The sequence below is a fragment of the Saccostrea cucullata genome, unplaced genomic scaffold (genome assembly GCF_032062105.1).
Source record: "Saccostrea cucullata isolate Sc308-1 unplaced genomic scaffold, CSIRO_AGI_Scuc_v1 ctg97, whole genome shotgun sequence".
Classification (NCBI taxonomy): domain Eukaryota; kingdom Metazoa; phylum Mollusca; class Bivalvia; order Ostreida; family Ostreidae; genus Saccostrea; species Saccostrea cuccullata.
The window spans coordinates 34,157-49,896 of NW_026928978.1; the positions used below are offsets into that span (position 1 = coordinate 34,157).

Here is a 15,740-nt window from a genome sequence, read left to right on the forward strand (position 1 = left end):
GGAGCAAAAACGTAAATTTAGAGAAAATAGAAAAACTCCAGTTCTCTTTGTTTATAGGAAAAGGATCATATGTTAATTCGCAAAAAAAGTTTTTGCACTGTTGAAGAATATTTGACTAAGCATTTTTTCTTATCCTAATGGATCCTTCAATTTCAACCAATCAAAACGCGCATTTTATTTCATGCGGGCACAAAAATAGACAAGGGAAGGAAGCATGGACACAAGTTTAGATACTTTTGTTTACTTAGTTTAAAATAGGCTTGTTTCAGTTTTAGAGATGATAATACGAGAGAAAAATAGGAGAAATGTGTAAGACATTACTGAAGCTTACGTGTGTGTTTATATTAAGCCTGGTTGGCTTGATTACAGTTGCCAAAACCCTGCAGGTAAAGACTAAATACATGTATTCTCCCAATCAGCTGGTTGTGGTCTAGATTTCGTCATGATTTACATGTTTATTCTAGAATCTTCCAATGCTTATATCCAAGAGCTTTCTTGACTTAAAAGATTCCCCTGCCATGATAGATCTGCTGACTGCATGTAGAAAAAAAAATCATTTGGAATTTTGAATTTCAAAATTAAAAAAGGGCAATGTATGTTTATATTTTTAAAAGACAGAAACATATTTAACATAAGCATATACTATGCATGTGTAAAAGCTGTGACAAAAATTTCCTATAAAAAACCAAATATATTTATCTTTAGTCGTTTGGCCTGATGACTAGATGTGTTCTACCAGTCCAAAGCATATTCTAGCTATCTAACAGTCCAAATAAAAGCAATAATATTCTAATAATTCATGATGTAATTCAAATTAAAGAATATGACATTGGTTAGGACAGGCAACAGCTGAACTGATTACTCTGTGTGTAAATAATTCTGAACCGACACAAACATGACCAATTGTGAAGCATTTCAAGAGACCAGAGTACATTTAATTAGAATAATCTGTGTGACAATCACCATAATTAGAATTTGTCCCATATATGGATACTTGCAATGTAACAAATCAAAGAGTATCTGCTCCAAAACTTTTTTGAAACATACCGTGTTGACATTTGGAACTCTCTAGATCATTTAGATAATTTGTAGTTGTGTAGATTAGAATGATTAGAATTATCTGCCACTGTTTATTTTGCTACATTGCCAGAAGGTAAACTTGTAAAAGGCTTTTTGAAATTATGACAAAAAGACAGAATTTTACTGGTACATTGTAAGTTAATTAAGAAAAACGATAGTTAATGCACACTGAAAATGATTGGTGATCTGTGATATATATCAAATTACAGTGGACATTTCAATTCTCTGTCAGTTTTGTCAGTAGGACCAATGGTTTTTAGAAACTCTTAGTATAGGAGAAAATGAATTCATGACTTTGTATATTGTAGCAATGCATGAGAGTCAGACATTGTTTTCTTTGCCAGTTGGTAATCTTTGTTGTATTGTCAATCTCTGCATGATGCAGTTTTAATTACTTGTAACGATGAGAGAAGATAGAAAACATAAATGTAATTAAAAATACATCTTTACCCCTGTAACTGTTATATTAAACACCCAAGTTTGAAGTTCTATTATAAAATTGATAATATCTTTGCTTTGTTTAAAGGTCTAAATAGAGTAATGATAAAGATTGTTTTCTGAAGAAACTGATTAAGGAGGTTCTGAAAAATCCACAAATTTATCATGTTTATATTTATTTCTTCAATGTCTCAAGAAGTTATTTGATTTCTAAATTAATATAAGTGAAGTAAATATTTTTTTTAAATGCTTGCATTATCCAAGTATGTCTTCGAAAATAAAATTTAAAAAACCCAAATAATAAACCATGATCTCTAACTCTGAGTGTGTTGCACTGATAAAATAGAATAACATGAGACCTTATCTTTGTCCCACTCTTTTTTCCATAGTCAGTATTTTAAATTATTCTCTTTTGAGGTTTGAGATAATTTGATTGATTTTCAGACTAGATAAAGACTACACCTGTTGTTTTGGATTTGCCCCGGGTCATTTTCTACTACACTGTATTGCACCTTTACTCAGGAGTAAATTCAAGGACAAATATCACATTTAAAATCAATATTTGTACAGTAACAAATTTCGCTCTGATGGGATGTTCATGAAATATGTGGGAAAGCAACTGTATGTAACAGCTGCTTCCTCTCATGTTGTAGAAACATTTGTTCTGTGCATGTGTACTTTAATTTGTAATAGGTCAAATTTTCCCAGGAAGAATTGTAGCACATCTAGAACTATATTTACTAGATCTTTGAACTTTCTAGAAGCCAAAGTTAGAGATATGAGGCAAGGTATTTTGTAAAAACCAAGGACATTTTCTTTGTCACAGGTGTGAAAATTACCCTTTGATTAAATATTTCTAATGGTTCAATAGATAAAGTTTATACTAAAACATATGATTATCAATGAAATCCATGTCAATGAACATGTCTTGCAGACTTCTATTAGGTAGTACACTTAATAGAATACAGCTAGAAATTACATGACATATTTAACCAGCATGTGTTTGTTTATTTGTGAAATAAGTATAACCCTTATTTTAATGTTATAGCCTGGTTCCCTGACTGTTCATGAATCTCTGATCTACGTATCAACCCTGAGTGGAACCTTTCATGCAGTAAGCAAGTCAACAGGGAAGATTGTGTGGACTCTAGATGAAGGCAAGTTGCACAATAATTTGCTCATAATCATTTTATTTAATCCTAGTTGCAACAGGGTAGCCCTCTAAAATATTTAAATCCCCCCCCTACCCTCCTTCTTCCCCCCCCCCCCCCCCAAAAAAAATGGAGAGGACTACATTATAACAACCTTTAAAGTAGGGGAATACATTAGAAGTTTTCCACTTTGCAATTTGAAATACTGTAGACGTACTTTTTTCCACGGGGTCATAATTTCGCGGAATCTCAATTTTCCTTTAATCCGCGGGTTGAAAATTACGCGGATTTCTCAGACTGTCACTATATGCCTTACATTTATATTAAGTACGCTTGGATAAATTTCCGCGGAAAATTTGTGACCGTGTACATAGCGTAAATTAATACCACGCAGAAAAAAGTACTACAGTATGTAAAATAAACAATTCACATGTATAAATTTATTTTCAGAACCAGTCCTCAAAGTTCCCACTGCTGTTGGGTAAGTTCAAATCAAGGAATTTTTCTTAGAAGATCATAGAAAAAATCTAACATTAATTTCAAAGGAAGTCCCAAAAAATTATAGATGTGTAATTTATTAATTTTTGGGGTTTTTTGGTACAAACTTGTTAATTCTAATTTGTCTTCCCACAGTCGACTGAGTTTTCTCCCAGACCCCAAGGATGGAAGTTTGTATGCTCTGAGTGATGGGAGAGAGGGAATTAAGAAGCTGCCCTTTACCATCCCCCAGCTGGTAACTGCGTCTCCCTGTAAGAGCAATGAGGGGATGCTGTACACAGGTGTGGAAATTTTTTTTTGTGTACCTAGATCCAATAAAGATTTAATCTGACAGAATTTCTTGTGGAAAATGGAAAGGCCAAAAATACTATATTCTCATAACTTTTAGATTCTTCTAAGTTACAAGTAAATTGTATAAGTCAAGAACATGTCATTTGATGACACCTTTTTGAATGCACAAAATTAGTTATTTATTAAAAATTAAAATATTTTTTTTATGTTAATCTTTTTTATTCAAGGGCATAAAAAGGACACCTGGATAGCCATAGATGTCACCACTGGAGTTAAAATGCAGACTTTGTCCAGCGACGGAACTCAGAAAATGTGTCCGTCCAGTGCCGAGAAGGTCATCTACATTGGACGCACTGAATACACCATCAACATGTTTGACAGTAAAACTGGCAACAAAAGGTGATTCTTAAAATCTAACATTAAAAATTTTTGTTTCTTTAATGTACAGGAGAGCGAAATAAATGCTAATTTACTTTGTCCGTTTAGGTGGAATGCTACATTTATGGATTATTCATCCCATGTGGGGGAGGTGAAAGAGTATGGTAGGTCTAGTACACATGTAAATTTTGTGGAGGGGAAAAATTTTTTGCTATGATAAACTCAAGTTGCTTGAATCAATGTTTTCATTTACACATTAGAAAAGATAATTTTTTATTTGTCAGACTTGAGGCATTTTACTGCCAGCTCTACAGGAATGGCTGTCACCTTGGACAATAAATCAGGTATGACATTTTAATTCAATTATCAGATTAAATTACTTTTAATTAAAGATGTGATGTTAAAATCGGTCTGTTCTATTTTTCTTGCTCAAAAATTTGGAAAAGGCTTCTAGGACTATTAGACCAACAACATAAGAAGTTTATTGTACCGTATATATCTTGCAGTTAAAAAGGTTTTGATTTCATCGGCTAGAAAAGTAAAAATCTCCCTACAAATTGTTTACAGGGGAAGTGTTGTGGTACACTGACTTCCAGTCCCCAGTGGTAGCAATGTACACTATGGACCACGAGGGTCTACAGAAGGTCCCCTTCACGAGCTTCGCCCCCGAGACTTTGGATCACCTGACCGGTCAGCTGTCCTCAGAACACTGGAGAAACAAGTTCCTCTTACATGGGAAGCAGGAGGTCTTCTAGTAAGTATTATACTTTAAAACAGTACATTTTGGAATGGCTTATAGTTAAACCAGTTTGTCATGTTACAGTATGTTATTCATGTTTATTCATAGGCAAAAACTTACATTTAACCTTTTCTAGTCCAGTACAATCTGTTTAAAGAAATTTCAGTTTCATTGAATGCCTGAGTCCATGTATCTATTCATTTCTGTGTATTAAGTATGCCAATTTTTGATTTGTATTAGAATTTTGCTGATTTAACAAGTTATTTTATCTGACCTGTAATATAATTGCTTTAGTGTCTGTTTCATTGGGATCTTTGTAACATTTAATGCCAATTTGAACTAATTGATAAAAGCCTTAATCCACAAAACTTACAAGAGATTCTAATTTAAATGTTTTTCTATCTTCAGTCCTACCCTGTATGTCGGAGAGTATGAACATGGCTTTTTTGCCACGAATTCTCTGGTGGATGAAAAAACAGTTACCGTGGCTGTAAGTTAAAAAACTGAAGTGAATACTATAACAAAGGATGAAATTTTAATATACTGATATTATGTTTGAATCATTGTTCCATTAACATGGTTTTGTGTTCGGCTGAGTTTTCTGCAATTTTAATAATTCCGTGGTACTTTTGACTCAATGCAGCCAAAGAATCAGGGTCCCTTATTGCTGGAGGGACCAGGTGTGAAAGACCAACCAAGGGGAGAAAATAAAAAATCTGACATTCCAGAGCCTGGCACACACAGAGACGCCATCACAGCTCACACAGTCAGAAGACCAGAAATAATGATACTAGGTAGAACTTCATATTTCTCTTCTAATTACCTTGTCACTCACAAAGTTTGTGAATGTCAAAGATCTCAATTCTTATGGAACAGGTATATTTCATTTAGTGTGCCCACTGCAACACCAACTAATGTTATGTGTTGTTAATCTATCAGACTTTACTTTGAAAGCATTGCTGTTGCAAAATATGTGATATTGCTTATTTGCATGAAGAGTTCAAATAACTAATATGACTGAAGCATGATTTAGTTGAATTACTCTAGTGAGAATTCAACATTTCAGGTTATCATGAAGTACCAGATAAGGCCAAGTCCCGGTTTTCCCCAGCTTTCCAGATTGAGGACCGGTCGATAGTTATCCCCCCTGTCTCTAGTGAGGAGGAGATCCTGGCTAATGCCACCACCTCCAGGACAGAGGAAAGTGTGATCCTCAAATACCTGAGTGCCGACGTCAGGTTCTCCATCACTGTAGCTCTGTCCCTCATAACAATACTGGCTGTCGTGTATTACTTCCCAAAGGTAGGCTTTTGCTCTGTTTATCCATTTCTTACATCTCCTTTGACAATTAGGCCATAATAAATAAATTGTTAGATTCTCATCCGTTTTTTTTTTTAAATCGAGGCGGGCGGGCGGATTTTATTTTATTTTATTTTTTTTTTCAGTTTTGCAGATTTTTTATTGACCTAGTCAATCGGTGTAATTTTATCTACAATACCTGAATAAAAGTCATAATAAAGGTTCAATTATCTCTTACTTCACATCATCACCAATCTTTTTCAACCAATGACCCTTGTTTAAAATATATACGCATGTATTACAGCATTACCATCTTTTCAGCTGTCAAAATCATGTCGACTTTCGTAGGATTTAAAACGAAAGTAAAATGGTAGATGAATACCGATCCCGATCAGAATTAAGACGAAGAAAAACAGAAATAAAAAAAATCAAGGCGGGGGTATAACATCGGGGCGGGCGGGGATGAGAATCTAAGAATATTTTTATTATGACCTTATCTAGCCATGGATATTATTTAACAGAAACAGTGCTTGGATTGATATTAATGTAACCAAGCAGTAATGAGAACAGGTCACGTTTTAATCTTTATTAAACACCAATAAACAGCAATGGCATATCCTATAAAATAATATACATGATTATAACTTCAAATAGAATGAAAAATAACATAAGTTATGAAAAAATAACAAGTTATGAAAAGAAAAGTATTTCAAAAGCAAATACCTTTACGGACAGCACGGCCTCGAGAAGTTGTGACCTTGAAAACTGGCTGGCGGGACAAGTAATTTCAATCGAACATGAGTATTTATACCTAGACCTACTGCGCAAGTGGATTGAGTTGATTTCCAAAATACGCCAGTCAGGAATAGGATTACAAAGAGTGTTCGACAAAAGCCTTTACAAAATGTTAGAATCATACTCACTTAATTCAATAATCGAATAAGAAATAAGTTAACAAAAGTGAGTAGGGTATTAGCCTAAATAAATATATGAATTAAAATATGTAATTACTTCGTCACATTAAGAGTGTGTTTTAATGTACTGTATATAGAGGTGTTTAAAAAATTGGTTAAATTTGTTAAAGAAAACAGACTGTGTCTAGAGTGATGTGGTAGGGTGTGTTTGGTATACTTTACATGCATAAATAACTGATACATTTGTTAAACACAGAGAACTGAGCAGTCCATAAAGATAATGCTACAGAAACAGATAGAAGAACAAAGAGAGAGGGATAAAAAACAGATATCAGCTCAGACTTCCCTCCAGGGGTCGTCGTCTTCATCTGACCTGTATGAAGGTACCGTCCTGTTCCTTGTTTGTTGAAGACATTAACATAAAAATAAATTGTTAATACATGTACAGCGAATGAAGTAAAAGATTTTTTAATTTTTTTTTTTTTTTTTTGCTGAAGCATTGATTTCTGTTTTCAGCTGTCCCTGAAGGCCATTATCAAGTTGGCAAGATCTTCTATAATCCCAAATGTGTGTTAGGACATGGCTGTGAGGGAACCATTGTTTACAGGTAGCACTTTTAGTACATGTATAAATTCTGTGTCTTATAGATGTCTAAAGAAAGATATATAAAATGTAGGGCTGTCACGGGTACCCGAAATGACCCGGAACCGCGGAACAATTCATTCGGGTCGGGTACGGTTCCGTTTTTCTGGAATTCGGTTCGGTTCCGATTTGTATAGGAGAGTAGATTTTACTATAAAATGGCGTCAAAAACGAGAGTTTTGTTAGTAAATTGTCATCAAAAGGCAGGGTTTCAGATTGGCGTCGGCCATTTGCCAATAAAAGTTTATCTGCTATCATGGCCTATAAGTTTCAACTTTGACATTGAACAGACACAATGGCCGATTATCTTCTGTATGTAAAGGCCAGTCGTATAATTTTTCCTCCATTCAGATCCGATTGTTTTTCTCTACTTTCTGCAACTGCCGATTCAATCAGCCAATGACACTGACATTTGGGTATAAATGGATCTTGACAAAATACTCTATAATTTTATTTCCAAACCCAACTGCAAGGAGCATAAAGTAGTGATGAATGTTTAAAACATCGAAGGAATCCATGCCATGTTGTTATTTCTACCGCCATGATTGAATATGGGGTCGGACTAATAGCAGGAAACGGACAATGTTGCAAGGTTTTACTAAGGGAAAAAAATAGTCTAGGTAATCTTTAAACGTAATTATACATTGAATATCATCAGAGATACAAGTCTAATTTTTGGATTACTATTTTTAGAAATTGTAATCCCAAGAAATAAATACATTTACATGTAATGAAAGGTGGAACTAATATAAGTTAAACCCATTGAATGGAATTAAAAAAAAACAATTCCCATTCTGTTTCAATATATTAATTTTGTTTAAAAGAAACAAAAAATATTTCCACCTTATTAAAAGGAAAATTAATATACATGTTTGATATTTTATGTAATAAAATGACTATTTTGTAAAAGTCTGACAGAAATCTGAGTTAGTTTAACTTTTCTATTGGCCTATAATTTTAGGAAGTTTAGGACAGAATGGCCTATAACTTTTCTGGTAAATATGCCAGATGTCCTATAGTTACTTATTTCAATCTGAAACCCTGAAAGGTGAATTAAATAATTTGATACAGTTGTTGTCTAGTCAGGAGGCTATTTTAAACTAGTTATAATGATGTAATTTCTAAGATTAAATGTGAATATTCTTTTTATTGCTGAAAATAATACAAATCATGAGCTTTTCTTCCATTACCTAAACCGAACCTCAAAAAATCAGAACCGACCCGACCCGAAAAATTTTGGAACCGTGACAGCCCTAATAAAATGCAAGTAGAAAAATTATCATTTTTAAATATTAAAGTCATACATGTAATGTAGTAAACTGAATATTGACTTTGCAAAAGCTTCTGTGCATTAGAATAAAAGAAATGATTAATTTAGAGATGGATTTGACAACAGTGAGGTTTTTTTTTAAGTAATAATATGAATATTTTCAGGGGGAAGTTTGACAATCGTGATGTGGCTGTGAAGCGTTTACTTCCAGAGTGTTTTACGTTTGCTGACAGAGAAGTAGAACTGCTCAGAGAGTCTGACCAACATCATAACGTTATCAGATACTTCTGCATGGTCAGATGTAGTTTTCTTTACTTTGTGGTTCTGTTTTAGCGGCAGAAAAATCTAGAGTGTCTAAATAAATTCTGTTACATTTCTTTGCTGAAATACTGGATTCTTAAGAAGATTTCTTGGAAATAAAACTCATGGATTGAGATCATTTAGATATAAAATAATAACAATACAGGGATGAAGTTTAACTCATAAATGTAGGAAATATGATATTTTTCAAACAATTCAGTTTTATGTCACTAACATCACCATGTTGGCATACAGTCAAGAAAAACACAATTCAAATGACAAACAGAGGAAAACTTGATAATGACAGTCACTCCAGTTCTTGAAATGTAATTGAGAGTTTTTTTCTTCCTACAGGAAGCAGATAGCCAGTTCCGATACATAGCTTTAGAACTGTGTATAGCCACAGTACAGGATCTTATAACGGGAAAGACACAGTATACCTACAAAATGGACGCCATCGATATCTTATTTCAGGCACTGTGTGGAATCTCTCATCTACATTCTCTAGATATTGGTAAGAGAGAAAATAAGACTGCTGAATTTTTTCTAGTACATATACCCTATGCCAAGTGAATTACATTCACTGTTAAGATATTTTTTGAACCATTTTATTCAAGTTACAAGAAAGTGATTGTAATTATTGAACATGCATATTTTACTGCTTTTTTTGAAATTGTAAATTTGTTCCAAGTTTTGAATATACATTTACAAAGAGGCACACATACTACAATAATTTATATATGTACAGTTGAAGTTTGAAACAACGGCTTTAATATTTCTTTTCTCTCTCCGTAGTTCACAGAGATGTGAAACCACACAATGTGTTGCTGTCTCAGCCAGACTCCAGAGGTCAGATTAGGGTCATGATATCAGACTTTGGTCTGTGTAAGAAGCTGGCGGCCGGTAGGATATCCTTCTCACGACGCTCCGGGGCGGCCGGCACCGAGGGCTGGATCGCTCCGGAGATGTTAGACGAAGAACAGAGGACTGTAAGTATTCTGTAAATCACTGAAAACTTTGTTCAGCTGTATAAAGCAAAGGATTGAGTGATCAAGAATTTTTTATGATGTCAATAAATAAGCATATTTCATAATTAAGAAACTTGGTTATCTTCTATTCTTTATTTTTCTCTAGTGTGCCAAGTTTATGTATGTTTAGTTTAAAAGATACAGTGCTTCATTGAGATGAATAATTTCTTTATCTTAATGTTTTGATTACTTTCCTTTTCAGACTTGTGCAGTAGATATATTTTCAGTTGGGTGTGTATTTTATTATGTCCTAACAAAAGGAAAACATCCATTTGGAGATTCCTTGAGGAGGCAGGCAAACATTTTATCTGGAGAATTCAATCTGGATAGTTTACCTATGACAGGTATATATAAGGATAGCACATCTATTCAGACACAATGTATATTAATTTATTTGTATATATATACATATATGTAAAGTAAGTTAACTAGCTAAATAAGATCATGATTATATCAAATACATGTATGATAATTCCTGGTTATTTCAGAGGGCTATGTCAGGAGGAATCTCATTGAGAAAATGATCAGCTATGATCCTACGCAGAGACCTACAGCCAAGACAGTGCTACAGCACCCCTTCTTCTGGAGCAGGGAAAGACAACTCATGTTCTTCCAGGTATTTCATATTTGTTTAGAATAAAATTGAAGGAAAAATTTAATTTTAAGGACTTTAGTAGATTTGTCTAGAAAACTTTGATATACTGAATATATCTGTATTGGATATGACTGACCCAATCTGAAAACAATATTTGACGTAAATCTTTATTTTGTAAATGTGTAGTTATGTGATCTATTGTATATTTCAGGATGTTAGTGACAGAATTGAAAAAGAGGCAGCAGACAGTGAAGTGGTCCAGCACTTAGAACGCGGCGGCCTGGAGGTGGTCAAGTTTGACTGGAGACGACACATCACCGAGGAACTACAAAATGGTAAAAACAAACCCAAACATATCATCTTAGTCGGATAGGTTGTTCTCGGCTTAGAATGCATCTATGGATGATTTTGTCATTGCAGTCTTTGAAGCATAGCTTCTTTATTATGATTCTGATCCTCTGGAATGCTTCAGTCCAGAAGGACAGTTCTGGTTTATTTTAATGTTATTATTCTGTACTGTATAAGATAGTAAGCATCTTTGAGTTTCTTAAAACGACTTGAAAGGAACTAGATATTTTTTGTAAGATTTTTTTTACACTTTTTTTTTCACAGATCTGAGAAAGTTCAGAACATACAAAGGACAAAATGTGAGAGATCTTTTAAGAGCCATGAGGAATAAAGTAAGTATATGTTAATGGTTTAAAAATACTTTTTCCCCCTAGAAACTTCCTATACTGGATTTATTTTACAAATCTTCAAATAATACATGTATTTCTAATACTTTAGTCAGAAAAAAAACCTTTGTCAGATAAATATTTTTTCTGTAAGGCATTATTTAAATTTTTGTTCTTTTGCCCTCCTTTTTATTCACTTTAGAAAACATTACATTTCAGAAACACCATTACCGTGAACTCCCTGAGGAAGTGAAGAATTCATTAGGAGCCATTCCAGACCAGTTTGTGTATTATTTCACGACGCGATTCCCCAAACTTCTGACTCACACTTACTATGCCATGATGTGCTGTAAACATGAGCGTGTCTTTAATCAGTACTACAATATGGAGGAATAGTGTAATGTTTTTATACAAGACAATAAATTGTATTTTTTCTGAAAGGCATTATTTTGATCAAAATTTTTGCTCCGTTGTGCGTTGGCGTCGTTGTCTTCGTAAACTTTTCACATTTTCATCTTCTTTCAAGAACCACTGGGCCAATTTAAACCAAACTTGCTACAAAGTATCCTTGGGTAAAACAATGTATGAAGGGCCACGCCCTTTTCCAAGGGGAGATAATTATGAATTAGAGAAAATTAAACACAAGAACCATTGAAACTCACCAGGTAGTGTAGATTTAAGTTTGAATCATGCCCTGGGGGTAGGGTGGGGCCAAAATGGCCGATCAAAGTTTTACATAGCAATATATAGGAAAAATCTTTATAAATCTTCTTCCAGACACTGGGCCAGGAAAGATGAAACTCATGTTCCTCAGGTAGTGTAGATTCAAATTTGTTCAAATCATGACCCCTGGGGTTAGGGTGTGGCCAAAATGGCCGATCAAAGTTTTACAGTGCAATATATAGGAAAAATCGTAAAAAATAATATTCTCAAGAACCACTGGGCCAGGAAAGATGAAACTCTCACACAAAGTTTTACAGAGCAATATATGCCATGACTGGGCCAGGAAAGTGCTGAATCATCCTCAGGAAGTGTAGATTTAAGTTTGTTCATATCATGACCCCTGGGGTTAGGGTGGGGCCAAAATGGCCGATCAAAGTTTTACAGAGCAATATATAGGAAAAATCTTCTTCTCAAGAACCACTGGACCTGGAAAGAGGAAACTCATGTGGAATCATCCTCAGGTTAGTGTAGACTCAATTTTGTTCAAATCATGACCCCCGGGGGTACGGTGGGGCCAAAATGGCCGATCAGTGTTTTACATAGGAATATATGGGAAAAATCTTCTTCTCAAGAACCATTGAGACAGGAAAGATGAAACTTCTGTGGAATCATCCCTAGGTAGTGTAGATTCAAGTTTGTTGAAATCATGACCCCCGGCGGTAGCGTGGGGCCATAATGGCCGATAAAAGTTTTACATAGGAATATCTAGGGGAAACTTTTAAAATCTTCTTTTCAAGTACTTTAAAGCCATGCTTAGTAATATTTTAGGGAATCATTTGTGTAGATTGAAACATGTAAACTTTCAGTTCTGATCTGATGTGTGCTTTTTCTTAGCCAATTGCTCAGGTGAGCGATGTGGCCCCTGGGCCTCTTGTTTGTTTTGAAACTGTAACATATTTGCTGTTAAATCTTCATCTTTTCACCAACCTGAAATTTTAATTCATTTTGAGGTGTAGAAGTTTTTTTTCAAATTCTTTTCGGTTTTGTTTGTTTTATGTACATGTACATTCCTTTGTTTGTTTTTAAAAATTTTGTTGCTGAAAGGGCATTTTATAACATGTACTAATTTTCTCTGCATCACCCTCATTGCTTTGTCCATTTTGGCGCCCTTAGATTTTGAGGGTATTTCATGAATCCTTTGTATGGAGTTTTATTTTAGACTCATCCATTGAAAAAAAAAAACATTGCCAATATTTTTTGAAGACTTCATTAAACCATTTTCACATCTTAGTGTTCATAAAATCATTTTCACATTTGAATGTTGTGTACATTATTATTTTAAATTGTCGGGAAAGAATAGCTACATTTTTTTTTATAAAAACATTCACTTCATAAGAGGAGTTCTGTCTTTAACATTTCAATTTTGATGAAATGCAAAATTCACAGTTTCTCTATTTTTGTACCATGACTGGGTGCTACAATGTGTTATAAATATTCATATTTCATGCATATTAATCATGTGATCTAAAATATTGCAATTTGATTGGGTAATGGATATGCCCTCTTGTTATTGATTATTGTTTAAAATTGTGTTGTGTAAATTTGAATGTTAGATGGTATTTTTATGAAATGGATTAATATTTATAAATGTGATGTAAAGTCATGATTAACTTCACTTTGTAGAGATGATGGTGCATGTTAGATCAAAGCTGTGTTGTAATAGTTTTGTACTTGTACTTGGTTTGTGATTCTATTGCTTGTATATTTTGCTCCTTGAAACATGGGACAGTTGCTCAAGATTTTACTCTACTTTGATCTTTATTACTTTTGCATTGGAGAAAGGAAAAGAGCCAATTTAATTAGAATTATATGTTCCAAATCTGCATGGGATGCTGTAAACTTGTGCTTGCAAGTATTATTCGAAGTTTCTTTGTCCTTGTGTGCATAATGGAAAAAATGTCATTTTCACCAGGTTCAAATGTTAAATGCTACCTTCAATTAAAGATGCCTTTCTGTGCTTTTCTACAAGGGGTTGCTCAGCTTTGCAGTGTCCTTGTTTAAATCAGAATGAAAATGAGCTGACAATAAATTTTGTAAGCAGAAGGACTTTAAAATCTATAGCTTTAAAGATGTTTAATAAGCATTTAGATTTATTGAATTTATTTACTAGGAAGTGTCATAACTTAAATATGCACAAATATTTATTTCAAATAGAATGTACCTGGATAGTTGTTAGTAGAAAGATTTATTTAGATTTAGTAGAAAGTTTAGCTCAGAATGCTTTGTAAATATTTTGCAATATTTTCCTAGTCTTACATTCCGTCAAATGTTTTAATATATAATAATTTATTTCATCTGCCTTTTTGTCTGTGCAATTTGTAATTAGTGTGCAAGTTGTTTGTGAAAGAGATGTATGAAAACAAACTTCAAAAAGAGATATATTTACATGTAGTTGTATGTACTAAATATAGAATTTCATTTCATGTAACCAGACAAAACCACAATAAGTTTGAATTCTTGGTTGTTATAAAATTAATAGGTCAATATTAAAATGTTAAGCATGTTTTTTTCCATGGCCATAAATTACAGTATTACTTACAATATTTAATGCAATTTTCTCTATTTTTAAACAGCTCTTCTTTTCAGAAGCCCTCTTAACATCATTTAAAATATTTTGATATTCATCCAATCTCAGAAAGGTTAATTGAGAAGATTGCCATTTTCTCTGTAGATCAAGATTAAGTCTAAATTGTTCTTTTTTTCATTCTGTGTCATCGACTTCTAAATCAATAATTTATAAATTACATGGATACTCCTCTTATGAGAAGATAAAGAAAGCATCGCCATGTCTTGCTATTTTCAATATGTATTTATGTTTGATATTCATTCATTAAATTACATTGTGCTATCAATTGGACATAGTGCCGGTATTATAAACAGAAATCTCATTTTGAAAGTTTATCAAGTTTGAACATTGTTTTTAATGTTCTTCTCCATGCATCCATGTTTGTTGTGAAGATTTTAATTTTTAGGACAGAAAGAGGAGAAAAAGAAAGTGTGAATTTTATTGTGGATATTTGTATCGAAAAAAAAAAAAACTTTTGAGCACTGTTATAAATATTTGTTTATATATCTTTTTTAATATATTGAAATAAATAATATAAACATTTTGTTTTGCTTCTGTCCTATAATTATGAAGATTGTATTTATAGAATACTAAATGCATAGGTACAATGTACATGTATATTCATGAGTTCTTTTCACTTTTAAAAGCAATTTTAACAAAGCTTGTGAGGAAATCCCATTATTGTTTATTATATTAATTTCAGTTTGTCTGTCCGTCTGTCTTTCTGTAACACTTTTGTTTTAACACAATATCTCGAAAAGCCTTTGAGCTTTTGCTATGAAATTTTACATTATTTCCTGTGGCCTATAGAAGGGTCCCTATTGATTCTGAGTTCAAAAGTCAAGGTCATAAATTCACAAATTCTATTTGTTTAAATTAACGCTTGTTACCACGCAATATCTCGATAACCCTTGAGCTTATGCAGCTAAATTTAATACCACAACTCCCTAATGCCTAATGAAGACCCTTATTCATTCTAAGGTCAAAGGACAAGGTCATAAATTCACAGTCATTCTATTTTAATATGTGTAAAACTTTTATTTCCGATCGATAACTCAAGGAGAGCTTTTGAGCTTTTGCAGTGAAATATCACACCATATAAACCAGCAAGTATTCAACTTAATATATGTGAAATATAGCAACTATATTTTTAG

At 33.3% G+C, this 15,740-nt stretch overlaps 1 protein-coding gene across 1 annotated transcript; it reads left to right on the plus strand.

Moving 5' to 3' along the window:
• The first annotated feature begins 197 nt into the window (after nucleotides 1–197).
• Nucleotides 198–11,711, plus strand: LOC134279488 (serine/threonine-protein kinase/endoribonuclease IRE1-like). The gene is made up of 21 exons (XM_062761896.1): nucleotides 198–386; nucleotides 2,567–2,675; nucleotides 3,120–3,150; nucleotides 3,303–3,448; nucleotides 3,686–3,857; nucleotides 3,945–4,000; nucleotides 4,121–4,180; nucleotides 4,404–4,590; nucleotides 4,984–5,065; nucleotides 5,219–5,369; nucleotides 5,642–5,877; nucleotides 7,045–7,171; nucleotides 7,305–7,395; nucleotides 8,865–8,994; nucleotides 9,355–9,514; nucleotides 9,796–9,989; nucleotides 10,231–10,372; nucleotides 10,517–10,644; nucleotides 10,835–10,958; nucleotides 11,236–11,303; nucleotides 11,517–11,711. Exons 1-21 carry the CDS (start codon nucleotides 306–308, stop codon nucleotides 11,691–11,693), a joined length of 2,652 nt encoding a protein of 883 aa, XP_062617880.1. The 5' UTR covers nucleotides 198–305; the 3' UTR covers nucleotides 11,694–11,711.
• Nucleotides 11,712–15,740: the final 4,029 nt, after the last annotated feature.